Raw genomic sequence first — 27,273 nt, 5'->3', positions numbered from 1 at the left:
CTTGGACATGCCAGAAATCATTCATCATTGGTTTAAATCCCAGTTCACTGAGTCTAATCATGTCTTTAGGTTTCTCAAAAGCTATATAGCAAGAATATTGCTGACTGCATGTCTTTAGGTTTCTCAAAAGCTATATAGCAAGAATATTGCTGACTGCATGTCTTTAGGTTTCTCAAAAGCTATATAGCAAGAATATTGCTGACTGCATGTCTTTAGGTTTCTCAAAAGCTATATAGCAAGAATATTGCTGACTGCAGTGTTAACGGCAAACAAACAAACAAGCTGGACATAAGTTGATTGATCTCTTGGAATTACACCATGGAGGTAGTAGTACCTTGCTGGTACAACTAACGTATGGATGGGGCTACTCCTTAGATAGGTGACCACCTTGGATTTGCTTTTGGTCTGGATAAAGATTTGTGATTTATACTTCCTGTATTGAACTAAAAGGGAGCAGTTTTCATCATCTCATTAAACTGTGTCACAGCCTGGGGAGCTCTGTGAGCATGGTAGTTCTTCCTTGTGGAATGGCAACAAAGATAGGGCATAAACACCTTGCACTCACACTCTTAGTGCTGAGTGGTGTGATAGAGATTCCTGAGGTCATGGCTAGGCCACAGTCCAAGGTACTGAAACTTGTGTTTTAGAGTTTTGTCACAGCATCAGCTTGTTGGTTGAGACCCGTCAGTTGACCCTGATCTCCGAGCACAGTGCAGGTGTCTGTCGGTTCATCTAAGGTACAAATGAAAGGCTTCTCCCACAATAAGCTAACACCACTGAACATTTAGGCCAATGTTAATTCCAACTCATTTTCGGGGCGGTGGGGTAGCCTAGTGGTTAAAGCATTGGCTCGTCACGCCGAAGACCCAGGTTCAAATCCCCACAATGGGTACAATGTGTGAAGCCCATTTCTGGTGTTCCCTGCCGTGATGTTGCTGGAATATTGCTAAAAGCGGCGTAAAACCAAACTCAGTCAGTCAGTCAGTTCAACTCATTTTCCGATGAGCTGTGTTTGACGTCACATCCTACAAACTAAAGCTGGCTTCACCAACATCTGTCGTTACCCTTCACTTATTATCTTCCTGATATTATGTCCATGACATAATCCGGTCATCTCCCTATCAGTTAAGATTTGTGAACAATAGTGATCTGGATGCTCTGCAATTGTTCATGCTAATAGTTATCAAACTTGCAAATACACCTGTCTACGTCATATTTGAGTTTCGTGGGTTGACTATTGGAATTTTGGTGGCCGTAACTGGTGTTGGTTGATTGTGCATGTGATAAATATGGTTATCGCCTCACGTCAAGTGACATAAGTAATAAGTCTGTATCCTGTTTCAACCATGCCACACACTATTGTTCACAAACCGTATCCATTGCGTTACTATCGCCACAGGTTAGCACAGCCATCAGGGAGATAGTATCTTGCACAATATTGGCTTGGTTAGGTACTTCCAAATGGAGGGTATATCGAGCAGCGTGATCCACGCCATTTATCTTTATGGAACTGAATCAAGATGGAATATCGGTCAAGGCATCACAATTATTGTCTTTGAGGTTGTGAAAACTGGGGTTGGGGGGTGGGGTTATATGTTTCCATTGTGTCATACTTTTTACCACAATGACTGTCATAGCATCATGCTTAATTACCACAATGACAGTCATTGCATTGTGCATATTTACCTTAATGACAATCAGGCATTGTGCATATTTGCCATAATGACATACATGGAATTAGAATTGAGTGTGCAAATTGTGGAGTGATTTAGCAGCTCTATTGCTCAACGTTGCTGATTTAGGTGGCCTTGCTATTCCAATACTTGACATGATACTTGAAACTGTAAGTCCAGTGGTAAAATTCAGGAGAGACTAGTTCTGGTGGAGTTACACTTGGTAAAGTTGATCATTATTGTGCAAAAAAGAAAATGAAAATAAACATCTGACCCTAATAAATAATTTCTGCCCCTACTATGGGAGCGAACCTGAAAGTCTCCAGAGGCACCATAATTGTGTCCCCTGCTGGCTGATACGTGTTACACACCATAATTGTGTCCCCTGCTGGCTGATACCTGTTACACACAACTAACAGGTGGCATGATCCGTGAAAGCCAGGTCCTTGATCATCGTCTTGGTACATGTATTGATGGGTGACATCAGATGGTGTCCTGGCTATTCATGTGTAAATGAGGTCACTATGTACTGAAACTAATGAAACTCAGATCAACGGACCTGTTTACTATTAATGTGTATAGTACAGTTTATTTCACTGCTGTGGAGTGTGCTGTCATGGCATTGTATAAATGACGTCCATCAATACTTCTTATAGTGAGTGATGTTCTCAAGGTCATAAATAATAATCGAAGATTGATCAGTTATGTCAATGCCAAGATTGTGTTGAAAAATCCTATTTGCGGCAAACCTTTATTCTTTATGTTCAACTGATCCTCATATATGTGAATAATTAAGCATAGACTGTCAACATGAAAACAATCAAGAATTTTATTAATGAAGTTCAACAGATGGAAAATACAGAAAAATAGCAACAAGTTCTAACAGATGATTGATCATATGGAACAAATCAGTCTTAGGCGTCGATTGATCCTCAGATCCACAACGGTTTTTTACCCTGACTACAACCCAGTTTGGCTAGATTATACTGATCTGTATGTTGTATAATATACCCAGGTTACCTAGCTGTTGTGTATTTGAAAGGGACAATATGGACCTTGAACTGAAAACCATACGAACACTTGCATGAATACACAGACAGACAGACAGACAGACAGACAGACAGGCAGACACACAGACAGGCAGACACACAGACAGGCAGACAGACAGACACACACGAGATTGAACATACACAGGCAAACACTCATAGACGAACACACACACATGAACACACAAACACACATGAACACCAAACACACATGAACATACAAACACACACAGATGAACACACAGACGAAGACATTCACAGATGCACAAACTCACACTTGAACACACAGAGACGAACACACAAACACATTCACAGACGAACAAACAGACGAACAAACACATGAACACATTCACAGATGAACACAAACATAAGCGTTATTGTTTTATTGGCCTGAAAGCGAACATCGACACTTACATAATGAGAGGGGCCCCTATCTTTAATGCTTACTTTTGAACGTGTTGATGAATGTTTCTGATAAAGACTATAAGTGTTTGGGCAATGTCTGTTGTGTGACACTATCTGATAGTGAGAACCTGGTGTTTACACACATGTGTGATACAGGCTATAGGTAACAGGTTTTTTTGGGCCACTGACAAGTTGCATACACAGCACGGTGTAATATCAGCAGGCAGTGTGCATACTGCCGGCACATGGCTCTCGGCTTGTAGACTCGGATTTTACTGACAGTGTTTGATAGTAAGTGAAACATACATCACTTACCTTGAAATGTTGACTTTCTTTGTTTAAATGTTTCACATTGATCTGTTTCATATTGTTTTCATGTCTTTAAATAAAGTACTCTAGTTAAGCCTTGAGGCAGGTTGAGACATTAAAAATGGTAGTCCACAAGGAAACGTGGTCCTGTCTGCATTTGACTAGATTCTTGAAAGGTTATTTCAAAGTTCTTACATTCTTGATCTCAAACATGGCAGTAACATTGTTTTGTCGTCATACAGGTTTGTCAGACATCGAAGCTAAGTGTTTTCTTTCTCCTTTACATAAATGTGCTTGATGGTAGGTTAGCCAAGTGGATAAGGTGTTAAGTCATCACACCATGTCCAGGGTTTGATTCCCTAACATGGGTAAATTGTGTGTCATTAGAACAGATTTGGAAGGTTATTGTGAAGTCAATATCTGTTTCTCACTGGCAGATAAGCTTCACTGGGTAAAACTTTATACATGATTACAGTAATGAGTAATGAAGAATTCCTTATATCGACTTGTCTGAAACTGTGTAGGCAAGGAGAGGTGATATTTTCAATATATCCTGCGCTAATATTCATGAGTTGGTATGAATACAAATATTGGTCACACTTCGCTTGTCAAGGACTAGTTTCTTGATACAGTGCCCTGGCTTATCTTGTGTAGAAGATGGTATCATGGGTCTAATAAGGAAAGGTATGTTAGGCCAAGATTACAAATACTCGCTTCTGGTAACATGGCTCTCTAAGTTCATTCCACATGTAATCCTGAAATTGTTAAGACATGCTTCTTGCTTAAAGCTGTACTGAGTAATCAACGTTTTAAAATAAAGGTTCCCCATCACTGATACCTTCTATGGTTTTACCAAGAAACATCTGATTCAGTAGTGTCCATTTTCTAATGATAACTGTTGAAAGAATATGTGAAAATATGTAAACATTACTCCAAATGTAAATATCCTGTAAAGATACGGGTTAGAATTGATCTTCAGTAACCCATGCTTGTCGTAAGTGATGACTAGTGGGATCTGGTGGTCAGGCTTGCTGCCTTGGTTGACACATGTCATCGGTTCCCAATCGTAGATCGATGCTCATGCTGTTGATCACTGGATTGTATGGTCCAGACTGGATTATTTACAGACTGCCGCCATATAGCTTTAATATTGCTGGGTGCAGCATAAAGCTCAACTCACTCACTCCAAATGTAGATACATCTAGACATGTGCTGGGCACTACTATAAACAGCAATATTGTAATAGTGATAGAAAATTGAAACTTACGAAACTGACTGAGCGATATGGAGAGTAACCCACTCACAGGGTCATTACTGACATTTAAGTAAAATTACTGAAAATTACGCCTGATTTAGCCAGATATTACTGAATGAACCTTTGCCATGAATCTTCTATTTTGACATCAGGGTCATGACAGGTTGAGTGCGTGTTTTGAATTTCAGAGACAAAGGAATCTCATAATCGACTTATTGTTTGTATTACCAGTTTGACGCTCTGATAAAACAAAGAGCATTTGTAAAGATAAGATATTACATGCTTCATTGCAAAATATCTTCAGGAAATGTTACGAGGGAAGGTTTTGTTTTTAACATTACAAGTAGTACGATGAAAACAGGTTTGTGTTCAGTGAACATGTTATAGTTTTAATTAACACAATGTTGCTGTAATTGTTCGAAGTATCATGAGCCAGTGGAGTGTTGTGTTGTGCCCTGTCTGCAGGCTGGTCGCCATGTATTATGTAGGAGGCTTCGGGATAACAAGGAGTTCAACAATTAGCTGCTATCTCAGGTAGATTGATTTTTACCTGTTTGGGAAATTACAGGTAATTAGACTAATTAGATAACCTGTTTTATTGATTGAGTTTAGATCAACATTTTTTGTGCAACAACACATGAATTCTGTCATGAAGTGTCCGATGTAATGGGTTCTTCCGTGACATGGGGACGTCTGCAACCCTTTGGGAAATATCCCTTTTGAGGCATCATAAGATCCAACTCGTTTGGAGTATAAATTATTTTGTCCCTGTTGGGAGTCCATGTTGGAATACCCCGCCGTGATGTTGCTGGAATATTGCTAAAAGCGGCGTAAAACCAAACTCAGTCAGTCAGTCAACCATGTTGGAATAGGTCACCAGCAACCTGTGCAAGCAACAAGGGGCATCCCAGTGGATTGGGTGTCTGGCTCCTTCACGTGGTTCATTTCATGTCTTTGATGCTCACTATATCTACCACTAGTTGTACAGTCGCGACTCTATAACTAACATGCTACCATTATACAACTTGAATATTGCAGAATTCAACTTTAACATGAAACAAACAAAGTATATTTGTTGAAAAACTTTGTAGACTTCATAGTTGACAGCAGGGTTATTTTAAAACCATTATTTCAGGTGTATTATGTTAATCTCGTGTGAACTAATGACATATTTTATGCTGAAGTCAGCAATAATTCAGCTATGTCCATAAATAACTTTGTCAGGGCCAGATAGACCTGTGGTTCATTGCATGAGCGACAACTAGTACTGTCACTATGACGACAATCAGCCTGGGACACACATTTCAACGTTTGAACCTCTTTAGAAATCCATTAGATTTGTTGTGAATGAACATGGACATATTTGCTGAGCATGAACTTGGCTATATTTGTTATGTATGAATTTGGACATATTTGTTATGTATGAATTTGGACATATTTGTTACGTATGAACTTGGCTATATTTGATGTGTATGAACTTGGCTATATTTGATATGTATGAACTTGGCTATATTTGATATGTACGAACTTAGCTATGTAGTACATAAGCTCAGAGAACCATTAGGATAAGCACAGAAAACCGTAAGTATAGTATTCATAACTGAAATAGTCTAGATAAATAACCTTTATTTACTGTGCTTAAAGGAATTAGATTTAGACTCTGCCACTTGTGTCCTGGTCGTAGTATTTGAGAAATGTTTGATAAAGCTTATCTTTCTTCTGGGAGTTTATGTTGTAACGAGGTGTTGACATTTGTAGGTGTGAATGGCATATGCTCAAGTGTTGGGCTCCTTCCACAACTGCAGGCAGACAGACAGGCAGGCATTATGACATTGGGTGTTTCACAAGCAGTAAATATAGCACGGCTGACTATTATGTATGTCTCAGCTTGTGGTCATGCTCTGTATCAACTCATTGAGACGTGGCTTATGCATGGCTGTGTGTGTTCACAGTTGAAACACCATGTTTGGTGGTCAGTCGACTGTGTGCTTGTACATGTTGGGTATTGTGTATTGTCTGGGTTTTTTTAAGACTATGTCAAGCTGTCATCTGCAAAATTCTCATTTTGTCTGTGTGATGTTCAATAGAGTAGGCAGCAATCAAATTTTATTTAGGTCCTGGGGTTCTTCATTTGAATCTAGGAATCTAGGTGATTACGGAAATGTCAGAATCAAGAATGCCCCCCTGCAGTTGTGCACTAAGGAATTGCATGGTAAATGTCCAGCATTTATGGTCTGTTTGGGGCATTGGGTTTTGGTTGCAAACACGTTCTATCTGTCATATCATAAAAGCTATCTGTCTTTTCACAACCGATCCTAACATTGACATGGCTTGATATCCTACATAGTTTTGAGAGCATATGTCATAGATCTTACTTCAGGGAGCCAGTACGTAATTCTGCAATAGAAACTGATCCTCATGATAATGTCAGAGCTTACATTCTCAGAAGTTCTGCTATTAAAAGAATTAATGCCAATAATTTATCACTGTTCCTTTAACAGGTGAAATTACATCATTAAATAATATATAAGTCAAGATAATGTGAAAGAACACATCTAGAAATGTGTAATACACACAGAAATAAAACATAAGTACGAGAAACATGAAATATTAAATCGAAAAATTGTGCAAGCATTAAAAGCTATTTTAAAGCCAAATATTGTGGGGATAAACGACTCTATAGGATCTGTTCTAAGATGCAGTGTTAGATACAATCATTGTTGGAGATTTTAACATTGATATTTACAACAAATTAGACGCTAAAATAAACAATCTTATGGTGGCTTACGGTTTGCACCAACTTATAAACTCACCAACCAGAGTCACCCAAAACAGTAGAACCCTTATTGATTTGATATTTGTTTCTCGTCTCGATATGGTAAAAGAGTCAAATGTTTTAGAACCTTTTTGTAGCGATCATTGTCCAGTATCCGTAACATTAAAAGAATGTATGAAGTCAACAAAAATATATCTGAGAAAAGTTTACGATTACACATTGGTAAACAAAGACGATATCTGCTTCCACGCTGACAATACTGATTGGGAAAACGCACTGTCATCACTTGACATAAATGTGAGCACAGGTGCATTTGTGAAAACCTTATCTCATATCTGCGATTCCAATATACCAAACAAAATTGTTAGAATAAGATGTAAAGATACTCCCTGGATGAATAATAACATTCGCAAACTCATGCGGAAACGAAATCGACAACATAAAAATAGCGAAACAAAAATGGTGAAAATGACTGGGCTACTTTTAGATCATTAAGAAATCAAGTGACTTCTGCAGTTAGAAAAGCCAAGAAAGATTATGCAACAAAAATTAGACACTCAAATAAACAATAATCATAGCACTAAACTATGGTGGCGTTTAGTTAAAAACTATATGAACAGAAAATCTGAAAGTATCTCCTTTCCTCCTATTACCCACAATAACTAAGTCTATCAAGAACCAGAATCAATAGCAACGCTTTTAAATAATTACTTTATTGACCAGGCAACAATCGCTGACCCAAATAAGGATCTTCCAAATATGACCTTAAACAATAATAGTAAATATATGAGGAATTTATATCTTACAAAGCAGGATGTTGAAGATGTTCTATCATCGTTAAACATTACCAAAGCGAGTGGACCAGATGGTATAGGAAACCGCTTCCTACGCTTGGTATCCCCTCCTTGTCACTAGCATTAACTAAACTCTTTAACAAGTCACTACAAACATCAGTTTTCCCAGACATATGGAAAGAATCATCAGTTATACCAATCCACAAGAAAGGTAATATTAACGATTGTTCGAACTATAGACCCGTTGCCTTAACATCTTGTTTATCCAAGGTCTTTGAAAATGTATATTTAAATATGTCTTTAACTTCATGAGAGATAACAATTGCCTTTCAAATTTACAATCTGGATTCATGCCAGGAGATTCAACAGCTTACCAACTCACGCATTTGTATAACTTTATTGCTAAAGCTATAGACAACGGAAAAGAAGTAAGAGCTGTATTCTGGCGATATAAGCAAGGCATTTGATAAAGTTTGGCACAAAGGGATTATCCATAAACTAAAAATCATGTGGGATAGATGGGAAGTTACTGAAATGGTTTGGAAGTTATTTGCAAAATAGAATGCAAAGAGTAGTTATCCAAGGTTACAAATCAGAATTAAAACCGATAATAGCCGGGTGCCCCAAGGATCAGTCCTTGGACCTCTTTTATTCTTAATATACATAAACGACATAGTTGATGGAATCGAAAGTAATATACCTTTTCAGAGATCTACACATCACTCTATGTAATAATCGAATCTTATCCCCATAATGAAAGTGCATTTATTCTTAACTCAGATTTAGACAGAATATCTAAATGGGCTGAAACCTGGCAAGTAAAATTTAATCCAAACAAAACTGAAACTATCCAGTTTTCACACAAAACAAGAAACCTTCTACTCTGAAACCTCCCTCTCGATGAATGGTACACCTATAAATGAAGTGCAGACTCATAAACACCTAGGCATTATTTTTTCAGGAAAACCTCCTCTGGCATTCCCACATTAATGAAATGATAAGGAAAATTAGCCCTATGATTAACTGCCTTCAAGTAGTTTTAAATATAGACTATCACGCAAAACTCTCGAAACAATGTATAAATCCTTTATCTTACCTCTGTTTGACTATTGCTGTCATCTCTGGGACAATTGTACAAAGGAACAGTCCTTGTCACTAGAAAACCTTCACTTAGATGCCTTACGCACAATATATAAGCGGTGCAGTTAGAGGCACAAGCCATGAGAAACTGTATCATGAGACAAACATGACTTCCTTATCAAAAGCGGAGAGAAACGCTTAAATTAACATTATTTTACAAAATGGTAAACCATATGGTTCCTGACTATCTTTGTGATCTTGCTCCAGCGAATGTGTCTGATAACAGTAACTACAATCTTAGGAATAATGAAAATTATCAGTCTATAAGATGTAAATCTGCTAATTACGCCAAATCGCTTTTGCCCGATACAATTAAACTGTGGAATGACCTACCTACAAATGCGACAAACGCCTCTGTTGGACAGTTTAAGAATTCAATCACACCACAAGTTAATACCAACACAATGTTCGATCTAAATTTTGGTAGCCGATTTTGTCAAATAATACACTGTCGCCTTTAGATTGGGATGCAGTGACTTAAACAGTGATAAGTATAATCGCTTCATTTCTGATAATGCTTCTTGTTCCTGCTCACAAGATCATGAGGATGTATTCCACTATTTTTTTTCATGTGTCCTAGATATAATACCACTCGATACTTAATCGTATTTCTATGTGAAAGGGTTCTCCCTGCGGATGTGCTAAATGGCAATAACTTCGGTATCTCATCAGACGAATATGGATATTCTACGGTCAATCCATCAATTCATTATTACATCAAAACGTTTTGATTCATAAAGTTTTGTAGCTTCTCTTATATTTTTTATTTGTATCAACTGGCCACGAAACTGAACCAAGATAAATTGTTGATATCCATGATTGTTATTATTCAGAGATAACTTGTTATAACCACTATAAATATGTATTTTGCACAAATGTGAACCTTCATATGTATTATGGAGCGGCATTAATATAAGCCACTTAGGCTTGTTTGCCAATCCTTTTCTTTCTTCTTGAATGGAATAAAATATGTTTAAACCAGATACTGCTAGTGAGATGGTAGTTGAAGTACTCATGTGGGTGGGACAAGATAGCATTTTATTTCAAAGATTGACGTGTCCTAAAGAATAAGTAAATGATCAAAAGGAACCTCGGAAAGTTTGTTTGCTATTAAAACAATTTTCGTTAAAGTGGCGTATGTTTTTGACACCAGGAGAGCCCTATCAACATAGATTTGAAAGGGTTGTAGTAATTTTAACAAAACAGTGGTAGCATGAAGACATACCAACAAGTGGAAATTAGTGATCTTTGGAACATGTCTCTCAAAACATCAGGAACTTACATTTTGTTGTCATGAAGGAGTGGGTGGGTTTTAGTTTTAGACCGCTTTTAACAATACTCCAGCAATATTACAGCAAGGGATGCCAGAAATGGGCTTCACACATTGTACACATGTGGGGAATCGAACTCGGGTTGTGACGAGCGAACGCTTTGACCACTGGGCTACCACTGCCCCTTGTCTTGAAGGATGACTGATGAGTAATGTACCGGTACCTCAATTCTTAAAGATGGTCATACAGTTGTGTTGCTGATCTGTTGTCAATATGTGGAGTGTCAGTCTTGTATCAGCTGTGTATGGAAAGGCGGTCCCTTGTGTATGTCTGATCAGTTGATGATCTTCCGATGATCTTCCGATGTGCTTCCAAGGGAACAGTATCACACTGACAACAGAAAGTATCAAACAAAAATACTAAATAATCAATGTCTAATGTCTGCTGACACAGCAGTCCTGGTTTCCGTGCAGATCATGGATTTACTAAGGTTTCATTCTGTGATTGAGATCCTTGTTCAGATACACTGTGTGAAATAGTTTCTAAATTTTGCTAGCCAGTCGCTCTAGCTATTCCTGAAAGTTACTGACCCACAAAATATTTCACTAGCCCGAAATTTGAATGTTGAAACTAAGCAAAAGATTACAATAAGGTAAAATACCATCAAATACAAATAAGAAAGCACATGTCTGAAGTTCTGGGATACGTCATCATTGAGCTGCAATATATGAGGATCATATTTATATGGCCATAATCTTGCATGATTTAAAAGTGTATTATAACTCCACAAGTTAGTGATATGTTTACAAAATGACCCCATGAAAATTCTCTAGCCAGTGGGGCCAGTGACTATGGAGATTTACTGGCCCGACTGGATTTTTGCTAGCCACAGTCTAGCAGGCCAGTGGCTATTTCACACACTGTTCAGATATCTACTGACATTCTGTGGACATAATGTTGCATGGGACTGTTCCGTCTCTGGTGTATACACATATACTACCGAAAATAGTCAGTGACCACCTGAGTATGTCTTTCTCTATACTTCAACTCTGCCAGAGTTACTGCCTACATATTTCATTACTTTATGTCATTACTGCAGACTTGATATCAGATCTAAATAACATCAGCAAATGACATCGCATGCCATGGTTGAGATAACACACCAGAGACCTATCATCTGAGCCCTGCTTGTATTCACATTATATTCACATGTTGTGAATGATGCATAGGAGTAGTTTGGTGCATGAGTTGTCAGTACTTTTGATTTTTACCTTTCTTGATTCACTGTAAGACCCGTGAAGATCCGGGATAGAATAGGTCTTCAGCAACCCATGTGCTTGCGATAAAAGGCATCGTGTGGTCAGTTTCGCTGACTTGGTTGACACATGTCATATAGCTGGGATATTGCTGAGTGCGGCGTACAACTACTCACTCACTCACTCACTCACTCACTCACTCACTCACTCACTCACTCACTCACTCACTCACTCACTCACTCACTCACTCACTCACTCACTCACTCACTCACTCACTCACTCACTCACTCACTCACTCACTCATTGTAAGAGGGACCCGTGAAGATCTGGGTAAGAATTGGTCTTCAGAAACCCATCCTGTCTTAAGAGGTGACTGGGCCAAATAAAAAAAATGTTGTGGTTCTGATTACACCTCTTTAAAATTTAGGTAGGTAGGAATTCTTTTTTTTTTCACATTTTCTTTTAGAAGTAAGGTATGAACTAATGATACCTTTATCAATGTATAATTGTTTATTCAATCAAGCTTGCAACCATCGTGTGGACTTTCTCTATCAGAATGAACGATGTCCATTGGCGCCGGGCAACAACAATGGTATCTGAAAGCTTGCTTTATTCATACCTCTTAAAAAACTAGGGTCAGCACCAGACTTCAAGGGTCGGTCGGGTTATCGGAACCATAACATTTTTTTTTAGGCTCTAATGGGATCGGGTGGTCAGGCTCACTGACATGTCATCGGATAATGTTGTGTAGATTGATGCTCATGCTGTTGCTCACTGGATTGTCTGGTCCAGACACAATTAAATACAGACCGCCACCATATAGCTGGAATGTTTCTGTGTTAAACAACAAACAAACAATTATTGTAAGAGGCAACTAAATGGTGCCCAGGTTTGGCATCAGGGTTGATTCCATGTCATAATATCCCAACTGTATGGATGTATGTTCCTGATGTTAGGAATGGTATTGTCTGGCCCAGACTTGATTATTTACTTCATTATTATTAGCACAATCTTACAGCTGGAATATTGCTCATCAACAAGTAAACTAACACCTACCTCTTTAGTCAAACTGTTGTACCTATTGTTTTCAAATGTTTTCATGTCTTTGTTCATAACAAAGTAAGGTTTTATGTTTTAAAAATCAAAATGGTTTAACTAAGTTTGGTGCATGAATTCTGTAAATTATCCAATTCTTTGGAATTGCTATTACATTTCTTGCGTGGATGTATCATTTCTTAAGTGGAGTAGCTTTAGTTTAATTTATTTGGATTTATTCAGCTTGTTAAAAAAAGGGCAGTGGGGTGCTAATGGTTAAAGCGTTTGCTCGTCACGCCGAAGACCGGGTTCGATTACCCACATGGGTACAATGTATGAAGCCCATTTCTGGTGTTCCCTGCTGTGATACTGCTGGAATATTGCTAAAAGCAGCGTAAAACTAAACTCACTCACTTCTTAGAAAAATTTAAATTTTCAATAAATGGTGGCTTTGTGACAAACTAGCTGGTTTACTACATCCATGCCTAGTTCTTTCACTTCCCCTGCTTCCGGCAGGAACAGCAGAGGAAGTATTCAGTCTCTCTAAAGAAATGATCAAAGTTGTTGAATTATTGTGAACAAAATGAATGGAAGTTTACTGTTTCCTTAGTGGACATGGTCAACAAGTTCATGTTCTGCATCTTGTGCATTGCCCTCGATAACGACTTAACGGTTTATAGACGACCCCACCTAATTTCTAACACCTGATCTCACAATGCAGGATCACTACAGTAAACATACTGCTTGTCTTCAAGAGTCCCAACTTGAGATATTATCGCAGTAATTTCCTCAGGCCAAATGAGTGGCTGTAATAACATACACCTGGCCATCTCCACTGTTGTATTGTCAGCGCCAGCGCTATTGTGGGTTTTAGTTTATACCGCAACAAAAGAGCAAGTGAATATTGACAAACAGATAGCTGTATGGGCTGACAGAGAGAGTAGTTCTGTTAGAGATCTGGCCATAACGGATTTAAGCCTTGTCATATCATGGTTCATCTAGGTAGGTGTTTAATGAGCTACTTTAGAATATGTTGTCTTTGGTGGATGTATTTGATATGTCTGTTTGAATAAGGTTCCGTGGTAATTTGATTGTCTACAAACACTTGTATTCTTAGTTAGAGTATTGGTTATTGTGGGTTAATGTTCATCTTTTCAATGTGATATGTTTTGTTTGGTTGTGAACGTAGGTTTCAGTTTTGTGGAGCACCATTTTTATGTCCTGTCACCTGGAAGCAAGATTCACTGAATTACGGATGTTGTAATTCCAGCTTGGATGTCTGTTAGGTGCCCTAAATTGGTTCTATTGTGAGTGAAGTTATTACGTGGAGTCTTGTTACATGTAGGTTGGATTTCATGCATCTTAAGCACAAGTAATCGATGTCAGAAAATAACCAATCTTGCCAAAACACACCACGTTGTACATGAAACACACCACGTTGTACATGAAACACCCCACGTTGTACATGAAAGGCAGAAAGTGGTGGAATGTGTGTAAGGGGATTGTGCCAGGTGCTTACCAAAAGTGTAAGAATATTTTGCCCCGTTGTTAGCACAAATCATTCACAAGATTTACAGGGGAAAAAAAAGGTGTTTTTTATGCCTTATCTTGGGGAGCAGATAGTAACACATGTTATATTTGGAGATTACACTTTCTCATTAAAGTACAGATTCTAGTTCTTTTGTTAGGTTGAGTCGGACTTGAACCAACACTCAGAGTCAGGCACCTAATCACCAGCACACAATGTCTGCTGTCTAGCCCACTCAGCCAGCTCGGCCTCCACATGTGGAATGTTAATTAGACAGTGACTTCAGCCACTTGTGCAGATACAAAATATAATTAAAAGTTCTGTCAAGTCAATGCTGAACAAAAACAGTTTTGATGGATATTTGTCTGTAGTGAAGATGGAGAACTTAAATTTAAAATTTGTGGTCCCTAACTTTTTCTGCTCAGTATATAAACTCAGGAAATAATAGTCCGCATTTCACCACTAAAATCTACTTTTAATGATGTCAAGAGTGGACTTAAGCCCTCAGATTTGAAAGATTATTGTGCAGGCGGCAGTTTATCTGGTGCCAGCTCTACTAAAAGCTGTAATATTGCTGAATATGTAATAAAAACTGAAGGAACAAACTAAGGAAGGTCGGTGAAAACACCCTTCCACATGTGCTGTAGTCGAAGCTAGTCAACAAGTGGGATGGTTAGCTCACACTGATGGAGACACTCAGCTGGGATCTTTGTCAGTCCCCCTGGAAGTGTTTACAAGATGTTTTTTCACCTCATTTTATTGACTGTCATATTAATCCCCATATAGCACTTGTTTGAGGACAAGGCTGTATTTAGAAATATGCTGACTGCGGTGTTTATTATTTGCCATATTTGCTGATATAACATGGGTCTGGTTGTATTTGGTTAACACAGCAATAGGGTACAAGTTTGAAGACTGGCTGTCAACAAGCCTTGCCAGTAGGGAGGAACATTTAATGCAGAAGTGTTGACTTAGATTATCCACTTCCATTTAGTGGGGTTGTTAATTTTATTTTATTTACATGGGAATGAATGTGATGAGTAAACTCAAATATACTACAATTTTCTATGAATATAACTAACTCCCAGGGTCCAATAATGCGAATTACGAACTATGTTTCATTTTAACTGTAGTTCGTAATGCATTTCTCTAAACTATAAAACATAAGGCTGGGACGGTAAGACCCATCTGTTTGTTTTATCCCTCAGTCAGTTATGTGCATGTTTGTTATTAGCTTGGTATATTCTGTTATTACTTGTATAAAGAAATGACAAATCAGCATCTGATGTTTGTTAATCACGTTTCATTGTCTCGAAGGAAATCAGCAACATATTCTGAAAATATTTGAATAATTTATTTGCTTAATTGCTTTTTAATACGTAATGGAACCCCGCCCAAGATTTTATGAAACTGAAGAAATCTGGACAATTGATTTAATGATGTTTTTGTCCCCCGCCGCAACGCTAAACGGGGGACTATGTATTCAGCGGCGTCCGTCTGTCCGTCTGTCCGTCCCGATTCTTGTTAACGCGATATCTCATGATCTGTTGAACCCAATGCCTTCAAATTTGGTGACAGCCTACATTGGGGGATTACGCAGACACCAGTGTATTTGGGTGACCTTGACCTCGTTTTCAAGGTCATGGCGACACTTTGACCACTTTTCAAACTTTTGTTTACAAGATATCATGCATTGTTGTATCCAATATCTTCAAACTTGGTGACAGCCTACATTGGGGATTACACAGACACCAGTCGATTGGGGTGACCTTGACCTTATTTTCAAGGTCACCACGACACTTTGACCACTTTTCAAACTCTTGTTAACGCAAGATCTCATGGACTGTTGTACCCAGAGTCTTCAAATTTGGTGGCAGCCTACATTGGGGGATTATGCAGACACCAGTTTATTTGGGTGACCATGACCTCATCTTCAAGGTCACAACGACACTTTGCACACTTTTTTAACACTTGTTAACATGTTATCTCATGGACTGTTGTACCCAATGTTTTCAAATTTATTGACAGCCTACATTGGGGGATTACGCAGACACCTTTATTTGGGTGACCTTGACCTTATCTTCAATGTCACCATGACACTTTGACTGCTTTTCAAACTTATTTGGGGCGGTGGGTAGCCTAATGGTTAAAGCGTGGAGGCTCTCGTTGAAGACCTGGTTGAATCCCCACATGGGCACAATGTGTGACCCCACCCGTGATGTTGCTGGAATATTGCTAAAAGCGTCGTAAAACCAAACTCAGTCAGTCAGTCAGTTCAAACTTATTTAAACGCGATATCTGATAAAACATTGCACCCAATGTTTTCAATTATGTTGACAGCCTACATTGGGTGATTATGCAGACACCAGTAATTTCAGGCATCTTGTACGTGACCAAAAAATAAAAAGTAGTATATAGATATTCCTTTCAATATCGGCGGGCGACATTGCCATATCAGTGGCAAACCATTTGTTGTAACAGTAATATAGACAGTGGTATGACCGTTGTAAAATAGCAATATAACATGGGTAGTATGACAGTTGTACAGCAGTAATATAACATGGGTAGTATGACAGTTGTACAGCAGCAATATAACATGGGTAGTATGACAGTTGTACAACAGCAATATAACATGGGTAGTATGACAGTTGTACAACAGCAATATAACGTGGGTAGTATGATGGTTGTACAGCAGTGATATAACATGGGTAGTATGACAGTTGTACAGCAGTAATATAACATGGGTAGTATGACAGTTGTACAACAGCAATATAACATGGGTAGTATGACAGTTGTACAGCAGTAATATAACATGGGTAGTATGACAGTTGTACACAGTAATATAACATGGGTAGTATGACAGTTGTACAACAGTAATATAACATGGGTAGTATGACAGTTGTACAACAGTAATATAACATGGGTAGTATGACAGTAATAAGACAGTTGTACAACAGTAATATAACATGGGTAGTATGACAGTAATAAGACAGTTGTACAACAGTAATATAACATGGGTAGTATGACAGTAATAAGACAGTTGTACAACAACAATATAACATGGGTAGTATGACAGTTGTACAACAGTAATATAACATGGGTAGTATGACAGTTGTACAACAGTAATATAACATGGGTAGTATGACAGTTGTACAACAGTAATATAACATGGGTAGTATGACAGCAGTTGTACAACAGTAATATAACATGGGTAGTATGACAGTAATAAGACAGTTGTACAACAGCAATATAACATGGGTAGTATGACAGTAATAAGACAGTTGTACAACAGCAATATAACATGGGTAGTATGACAGTTGTACACAGTAATATAACATGGGTAGTATGGCAGTTGTACAGCAGTAATATAACATGGGTAGTATGACAGTTGTACAGCAGTAATATAACATGGGTAGTATGACAGTTGTACAACAGTAATATAACATGGGTAGTATGACAGTTGTACAACAGTAATATAACATGGGTAGTACAGACAGTTGTACAACAGTAATATAACATGGGTAGTATGACAGTTGTACAGCAGTAATATAACATGGGTAGTATGACAGTTGTACAACAGTAATATAACATGGGTAGTATGACAGTTGTACAACAGTAATATAACATGGGTAGTATGACAGTTGTACAGCAGTAATATAACATGGGTAGTATGACAGTTGTACAACAGTAATATAACATGGGTAGTATGACAGTAATAAGACAGTTGTACAACAGTAATATAACATGGGTAGTATGACAGTTGTACAACAGTAATATAACATGGGTAGTATGACAGTTGTACAACAGTAATATATAACATGGGTAGTATGACAGTTGTACAGCAGTAATATAACATGGGTAGTATGACAGTTATATGACAGTTGTACAACAGTTGTACAACTAATATGACATGGGTAGTATGACAGTTGTACACAGTAATATAACATGGGTAGTATGACAGTTGTACAACAGTAATATAACATGGGTAGTATGACAGTTGTACAACAGTAATATAACATGGGTAGTATGACAGTTGTACAACAGTAATATAACATGGGTAGTATGACAGTTGTACAACAGTAATATAACATGGGTAGTATGACAGTTGTACAACAGTAATATAACATGGGTAGTATGGCAGTTGTACAACAGTAATATAACATGGGTAGTATGACAGTTGTACAACAGTAATATAACATGGGTAGTATGACAGTTGTACAACAGTAATATAACATGGGTAGTATGACAGTTGTACAACAGTAATATAACATGGGTAGTATGGCAGTTGTACAACAGTAATATAACATGGGTAGTATGACAGTAATATGACAGTTGTACAACAGTAATATAACATGGGTAGTATGACAGTTGTACAACAGTAATATATGGACAGTTGGGTAATATAACATGTATGACAGTTGTACAACAGTAATATAACATGGGTAGTATGACAGTATAGACATTGTACAGCAGTAATATAACATGGGTAGTATGACAGTTGTACAACAGTAAACATATAACATGGGTAGTATGACAGTTGTACAACAGTAATATAACATGGGTAAGTATAAGTTGTACAGCAGTAATATAACATGGGTAGTATGACAGTTGTACAGCAGTAATATAACATGGGTAGTATGACAGTTGTACAACAGTAATATAACATGGGTAGTATGACAGTTGTACAACAGTAATATAACATGGGTAGTATGACAGTTGTACAACAGTAATATAACATGGGTAGTATGACAGTTGTACAGCAGTTATATAACATGGGTAGTATGACAGTTGTACAACTAATATAACATGGGTAGTATGGCAGTTGTACAACAGTAATATAACATGGGTAGTATGGCAGTTGTACAACAGTAATATAACATGGGTAGTATGGCAGTTGTACAACAGTAATATAACATGGGTAGTATGACAGTTGTACAACAGCAATATAACATGGGTAGTATGACAGTTGTACAACTAATATAACATGGGTAGTATGACAGTTGTACAACTAATATAACATGGGTAGTATGACAGTTGTACAACTAATATAACATGGGTAGTATGACAGTTGTACAACTAATATAACATGGGTAGTATGACAGTTGTACAACAGTAATATATACATGGGTAGTATGACAGTTGTACAACAGTAATATAACATGTATGGCACAACAGTAATATAACATGGGTAGTATGACAGTTGTACAGCAGTAATATAACATGGGTAGTATGACAGTTGTACAACAAACTAATATAACATGGGTAGTATGACAGTTGTACAACTAATATAACATGGGTAGTATGACAGTTGTACAACTTAGCGTTAAAATAACCATATAACATGGGTAGTATGATGGGTACAACTATGATGGGTAGTTAGCAGTTGTACAACTAATATAACATGGGTAGTATGACAGTTGTACAACTAATATAACGATATAGGTTGTAACAGTTGTACAACAGCAACTATAACATAAGTAGTATGACAGTTGTACAACTAATATAACATGGGTAGTATGATGGTTGTACAACTAATATAACATGGGTAGTATGACAGTTGTACAACCAATATAACGATGTTGTACAACCAATATAACGGTAGTATGGTAGTTGTACAACAGCAATATAACATGGGTAGTATGACAGTTGTACAACTAATATAACATGGGTAGTATGGCAGTTGTACAACTAATATATGACAGTTGTACAACTAATATAACATGGGTAGTATGACAGTTGTACAACTAATATAACATGGGTAGTATGACAGTTGTACAACATAATATAACATGGGTAGTATGATGGTTGTACAACTAATATAACATGGGTACTATGACAGTTGTACAACTAATATAACGTGGGTAGTATGACAGTTGTACAACTAATATAACGTGGGTAGTATGGTAGTTGTACAACAGTAATATAACATGGGTAGTATGACAGTTGTACAACTAATATAACATGGGTAGTATGGCAGTGTGTGACTTGATTTCGAGACAAAGTGAGCCTATGAGAAGAAAGGAAGTATGGTTATTATGGTTGTACTGTTTGGTGGGAAACAACAGTAGGGTCACATGTGTACGCGGTCTAAACGATATTGCCTTGGTCTTGTTGAGGGTCTACTTGCCCTGGTTACCAAGAGCCTGATCACAGGGTTTTCGAGCCAAGGTAAGAATGCTATTTGTCATGGTATTAAAAGTCAATATGAAAAATTCTGGGTAAAATGCTTGGGTGGTGTTCTTTGTTTAGGTAAGTGTTTAAGTATGTAACATAGCTGTGTACTACAGCTCTTAACAGTTTCTTTATCTATGATAAGAGGTCTGTTGTGACTGAGTGATATAGTAGCAGACAGGGCAGTGACCATCAGCATTGCTAACTGAGTCATCGTGTGTAAGGGGTAGCCTGTTTGAGGAGATGGGTGGGGAAGGGGTAGCCTGTTTGAGGACATGGGTGGGGAAGGGGTAGCATGTGTTGTATGAGGAGATGGGTGGGGAAGGGGAAGCCTGTGTTGTTTGAGGAGATGGGTGGAGAAGGGGGTAGCCTGTGTTGTTAGAGGGAGATGGGTGGGGGAAAAGGGGTAGCCCTGTGTTGTTTGAGGGAGATGGGTGGAGAAGGGGTAGCCTGTGTTGTTTGAGGAGATGGGTGGGGTGGGAAGGGGTAGCCTGTGTTGTTTGAGGGAAGATGGGTGGGGTGGGGAAAGGGGTAGCCTGTGTTGTTTGAGGAGATGGGTGGGGTGGGGAAGGGTAGCCTGTGTTGTTTGAGGAGATGGGTGGGGTGGGAAAGGGGTAGCCTGTGTTGTTTGAGGAGATGGATGGGGTGGAGAAGGGGTAGCCTGTGTTGTTCGAGGAGATGGGTGGGAAGGGTAGCCTGTGTTGTTCGAGGAGATGGGTGGGAAGGGTAGCCTGTGTTGTTTGAGGAGATGGGTGGGGTGGGGATGGGGTAACCTGTGTTTGATGTGTATGTGTTTGAGGGGAGGGATGTTTTGGTTTCTAGGGATGTGTTGAAGGTGCTGATGAGATGATGTTCATGTTGATAATGGTAGGATATGAGTTGTGATGGGGTTGTATTGAGTTTGTGATTGTATCGACAGACAAATGTAAGCATTTATTCAAATCTGATGGCCAAATGTTCTTCCCAAGGACTGACAGTCTGTCGGCTTGGTGTTCTACAACACCACACCTCATGCACTTAACCCTCAGGAGTGTACTAGACTCTAAGCTACTTAAGCTATCCAGCTTTACATGGGTCTCTATAGTATCATTTTCCCATAAATTTTTAATGGCGTCACAAACAGGTGAAGCTGTAATGTTAACCTTTGAGACGGGGCAGCTTGCCAGCATCGTGCCGTCACCTGCGGAATAGTGCAACCTGATGCAGGTACACTACCCATCACTCAGCTGTTATGTGGGCGATCATCTTGTAATACGAACAGTCTCCAGTGTCATATGCCCACTTTCAGAATTATTAACAAACATCAAAGGATAAGTGTTAATTTGTTATGAGCCTGGCTTGCTTGAAATGGTTGTAGTTCACAACTCCCTATGCTGTTGGCAGCCAGATCTGCCCTATCATCCATTTCCCAGGAAGAGGGTTATAGGGTTGCACAATGGCCATAATTTACTAAGCACCTTTTTTGAAACATTTTTCACTGTGAATTATCTTCAGAAACATGATGGATGATCTTCACATGTGTCTCAAAAGCTGGTAGCCATTGCTGATGATGAACGTATTTATACAGCATGAGGGACTTCTGTTATGGAGTTGCCAAGTCATTAATTACCGCGATTAGTGTTCATGGTGACTTGTGCAACTATTACATACAGTCAGTAGTTCAAACGTGCCGTTATGATCCCGCTGGTGATCCGGCACAAGACTTGTGGCATTTGCCGATGTAATTTCAGTAATTGCATGTTGTAGTTGGTCCCAGCATTGTAATGACACAGAGTGGAGTGGTATTCAGTCACTGACAACGGAACATATTGGTTGCGCTCCGGTGAACTGTAAACCTGGGTATGGATGAACGTCACTCGACCCACACAAGAATTCACGTCTGCTCTTAGGAAGCAGATTCCGGGCAGATTATCAGACCAGAATTGGGACCATGCCAAGCAGCCATTGTTTGCAAATCTCTCTTCAACCAGATTTACATGAAGCAAAAACAGAGGTCTTGTACTTCTGCCATGGCCTTTTGATATGTCGTGAATGTGCAGCCTTGATAAACACTGGCCAAGGTCCAATTGAATTACTTCAATAATGTTTGGATAATGTGAACATTATTAATCAGGTTGTAAATTGGACTTCTTTGGACTTCAATGCAGCTGACCAGCTGTGGCCACGGTTAGTGTTGACTTTAAGAAGTGGCCATATCATGTCCATGTTTCCGCATGTTCCAGACTCTGTTTGACCTGTGGACCCTGTTTGTGGTTGGAGTCACAGGTCATCCTGATCATATTTGTGGTTTGGGGGGCAGTGGGGTAGCCCAGTGGTTAAAGCGTTTGCTCGTCACTCCGAAGACCTGGGTTAAGACCCACTGTCTCAATAATGTGCAGACACAAGGCCTCAATAATCTACTGACACAAGGCCTCAATGTGTACAGACACAAGGCCTCAATAAAGTTGACACAAGGCCTCAATAATGTACAGACACAAGGCCTCAATAATGTAAGACACACGTTCTCAATGTACAGACACAAGGCCACAATAAAGTTGACACAAGGCCTCAATAATGTACAGACACAAGGCCTCAATAATGTAAGACACACGTTCTCAATGTACAGACACAAGGCCTCAATAAAGTACACAAGATCTCAATGTACACACAAAGGCCTCAATGTACAGACAATGTACAGACACAAGGCCTCAATAATGTAAGACACACGTTCTCAATGTATAGACAGACACAAGGCCTCAATAATGTACAGACACAAGATCTCAATGTACTGACACAAGATTTCAATAATGTACAGATACAAGACCTCAATGTACAGACACAAGACCTCAATGTACAGACACAAGATCTCAATGTACAGACACAAGACCTCAATGTACACACACAAGACCTCAATGTACAGACACAAGACCTCAATGTACAGACACAAGACCTCAATGTACAGACACAAGACCTCAATGTACAGACACAAGACCTCAATGTACAGACACAAGACCTCAATGTACAGACACAATACCTCAATGTACAGACACAAGACCTCAATGTACAGACACAAGATCTCAATGTACACTTTCAATGTACAGACACAAGATCTCAATACAAGACCTCAATGTACAGACACAAGGCCTCAGTAACATTTTGTAACTTGTTCCCAAAAATATACGGGTCCACACAATTTGCCAATAATTCACAGTCACTAGTTCACAATAATGTTGTGTCACAGTTGCCAAATATGTACTGACATTAATTACAATAATGTTCTAAACATAACCAATGAAATACCCTGTTTTCATTAAATTGACTATCAGATATGTTGTTTATGTATTGTGTAGTATAAACAATATTAGGAGTAATATTAAATCAGTTCATTATTGACTTTTAGGAAAGGTAATGCCTAAAAAATATATCTTCAGTAGGATCAAAATCGATTTGTCATCCCGTACGTGATGAAAATCCATGTGCATTTTGGTAACCTTGAAAACATTTACAAAGTGCTCATTGTGTCGAATGCTGTGATCAGGGCCGGTGAATGACTCACCGTTTGTGGACATACTGGTGCAGGTTATTTGCATCGATATATCTTCTGGATAGTTCCCGTGTTTACAATACCTTGCTCTTATAGCAAGGCCTTTGTTCTGTTCAGGGTGTCGTTTGTCCGATGTGTTTGCTGTAGAGAATATTGATAATGTTGATCACACAGCAGAGTATTTCAGAAAACTCATGTTTGATGTGTGCCTCTCCAAGTGTTTTCAATCGTTTGTGTGTTTGGTCTGTTTCTTCAATAATTGATTGGTTTTCTTGTGAACAAAATAGTGTTTTGAAATGGTGCTTGTGACGACCTATCAGGAAATGATACCCGTGACTAACTCTTTCATGTGTATTTTTTATTGTATCTGAAGTAATACAATATTTGCCTGTTTTTGGTGCTGACTCCTGAAGTGGGCCCCACCTAGTTAAGGCCAATAGTTCATACTGGTGATAAATCGTGTATATCCTGCAGACACCTTGCTGTATGTTTGATGAGTCGGCAGAAATAATTCCTTTGTTAGCTGTTTACATTTGTTAGAGACAGTTGCCAGCCAGGTGTGTGGACGTCTGAAAAATAACTGGTTAGTTTTTCTGGGGTGGTGTAATGTTCCTGATGCTGTCATCTTATGACTGAACTCAAACATTCACTGATCCATTCATTCACTCACTCACTCACTCACTCACTCACTCACTCACTCACTCACTCACTCACTCACTCACTCTCACTCACTCACTCACTCACTCACTCACTCACTCACTCACTCACAAAACCCGTGAAGATCCGGGTTAGAATTGATCATCAGTAACCCATGCTTGTCATAAGAGGCTCGGGTGGTCTGGCTTGCTGACGTGGTTGACACATGACATCGGTTCCCAATTGCGTAGATCGATGCTCATGCTGTTGATCACTGGATTGTCTGGTCCAGACTCAGTTATTTACACACTGCCGCCATATAGCTGGAATATTGCTGAGTGCGGCGTAAAACTAAACCCACTCACTCACTCACTTGTTGCAGCTGTGTCACATAGGCTTTATCCTGTGTCTTGTTACAGCTGTATGTCACATAGGGCTTATCCTGTGTCTTGTTACAGCTGTATGTCACATAGGGCTTATCCTGTGTCTTGTTACAGCTGTATGTCACATAGGGCTTATCCTGTGTCTTGTTACAGCTGTATGTCACATAGGGCTTATCCTGTGTCTTGTTACAGCTGTATGTCACATAGGGCTTATCCTGTGTCTTGTTACAGCTGTATGTCAGAGACACCTGCAGCTGGCTGAGACTTTGCTTGTCAGTGGCATAATGCTGAGTACAGATAGGTCAGCAGGCCTTTGTTCTGACCATGATGTCCGTTCGTCAGGCACAGTTACCATATACTTTGATGTAGGATGTTGTGGTGACCTTACAATATGAATGGTCAATGATTGGAGAGGGTGGGAGATGATTGGATGGATACTGACTGGAGAGGGCTAGAGATCACTAGAATAAGATACTGATTTTATGTTTGTTTTTACATCAGAAGTGCTACACAATACGACTAATTTATAACAGGGATTGTTTGTAATACATATTTTTGAGTTGCCTTGCCATTGATTGCTTCTTGTAGTTGGAAGTCAAACTGCCCAAGTTTTTGTACAGTTTCTGAAAGAAAGCAAACAAATACCGTTAGAACATTTACTAAAATAACACCTTTCAAGAAAAATGTCAAGCTGTTATGGAATTTGTTTCCATTAAGGGCTGGCTGATCCAGAGTTGTCTGTCCCATTCAGCATGCTTGGACCAAAGAAGTTTGCCAGTGGTTGATTCAGTGTCATTCACTGAGGATGGATTCTGAGGGAAACTGTAATAGTCCTGATGCTATGAATGGTTGATTCAGGGCTCCATTGTTTCATATAGTGTATGCGGCAGTGGGGTAGCCTAGTGGTTAAAGCGTTCGCTTATCACGCTGAAGACCCGGGTTCGATTCCCCACATGGGTACAATGTGTGAAGCCCATTTCTGCTGTCTCCTGCCATGATATTGCTGGAATATTGCTAAACACGGTATAAAACTAAACTCACTCATAGAGTGAACCATTGGCTTAAACCATGCTTAACCATCTTTAATGATGGCTGCTCTCGAGGTTTAATAATGAATTTCATCACCGCACAAGCAGTGATGTCTGATTGTATGACTTGTCTTTTGAGTGGAACTGTTCAGTGTAGGAGGTGGTGAGAAAACTTAATGTGTCATTTGAAGAGGCCAGTTCGAGGTGTGTCATTGAGATGTTTCATTTGAAGACAGTGGGTAAATGAACTCGCGTATAAAACTCTCTCTGTGTACACCCTCACCTGTGAAATGTCAAGAAAATGTGATTGCAGTTCAGTATCAACAGATGTTTTATGTCTGTCAATGGACTACTTTATTTTTGTTTCTTTCAGAGACCATCAAACACGTGCGCTTGTCCCGACAAACCTCCCAGCAGTCCAGCATGGAGCTTTCTCACTCTCGCCTGGGGTCTGAGTTCCAAGCTCAATGATCCGATGTGGTGGCAGCCACTTGCTGATTGGTCAAGGAGTGACCACGCAACCACACCTCCATGGCCAGGCATTGAGCCCCTTCGCACCCTGGTTTTATGCCTTCCAGGCCTCGCTCTTATCTCAGACGATGCTAGCGCTGATAACAGAGAAGCTTCAGAACCAATCTCTTGATGATGCAGCCGCAGCAGCAGCCGCTGTTTCAGCCAATCAGGCAGCTAGACACTTGAAAATACCAGTAAGTCGAACATCTCAAAACAAGTCCGAACACCTTAGTTTCAGCCAATCAGGCAGCTAGACACTTGAAAATACCAGTAAGTCGAACATCTCAAAACAAGTCCGAACACCTTAGTTTCAGCCAATCAGGCAGCTAGACACTTGAAAATACCAGTAAGTTAGTTTCAGCCAATCACATCTCAAAACAAAGTCCGAATCTCAAACACCTTAGTTTCAGCCAATCAGGCAGCTAGACACTTGAAAATACTTTAAATCTCAAAACAAGTACCCTTAGTTTCAAGTCGGACATCTCAAAACAAGTCCGAACACCTTAGTTTCAGCCAATCAGGCAGCTAGAC

At 39.1% G+C, this 27,273-nt stretch overlaps 1 protein-coding gene across 2 annotated transcripts in view; it reads left to right on the top strand.

Annotated features, from left to right (window-relative positions):
• The window catches only part of LOC124274331 (protein FAM53A-like), a 79,940-nt gene that overhangs the window by 22,572 nt on the left and 30,095 nt on the right, over nucleotides 1-27,273 (top strand). Inside the window, exons 1-2 of one of the 2 annotated variants that reach the window (XM_046709692.1) lie at nucleotides 3,356-3,415; nucleotides 26,603-26,936. In XM_046709692.1, coding sequence (XP_046565648.1) covers nucleotides 26,697-26,936 — 240 coding nt within the window. In that variant the 5' untranslated portion in view covers nucleotides 3,356-3,415; nucleotides 26,603-26,696. Of the gene's footprint in view, nucleotides 1-3,355; nucleotides 3,416-26,602; nucleotides 26,937-27,273 lie in introns of those variants that run through there. The other variant, XM_046709691.1, reaches the window with a different exon arrangement.

Source organism: Haliotis rubra, unplaced genomic scaffold (genome assembly GCF_003918875.1).
Source record: "Haliotis rubra isolate DU_JTF1 unplaced genomic scaffold, ASM391887v1 Scf19, whole genome shotgun sequence".
Lineage (NCBI taxonomy): Eukaryota > Metazoa > Mollusca > Gastropoda > Lepetellida > Haliotidae > Haliotis > Haliotis rubra.
The sequence above is the reverse complement of the archived record's forward strand: the minus strand, read 5'-3'. Positions and strand labels throughout refer to the sequence as shown.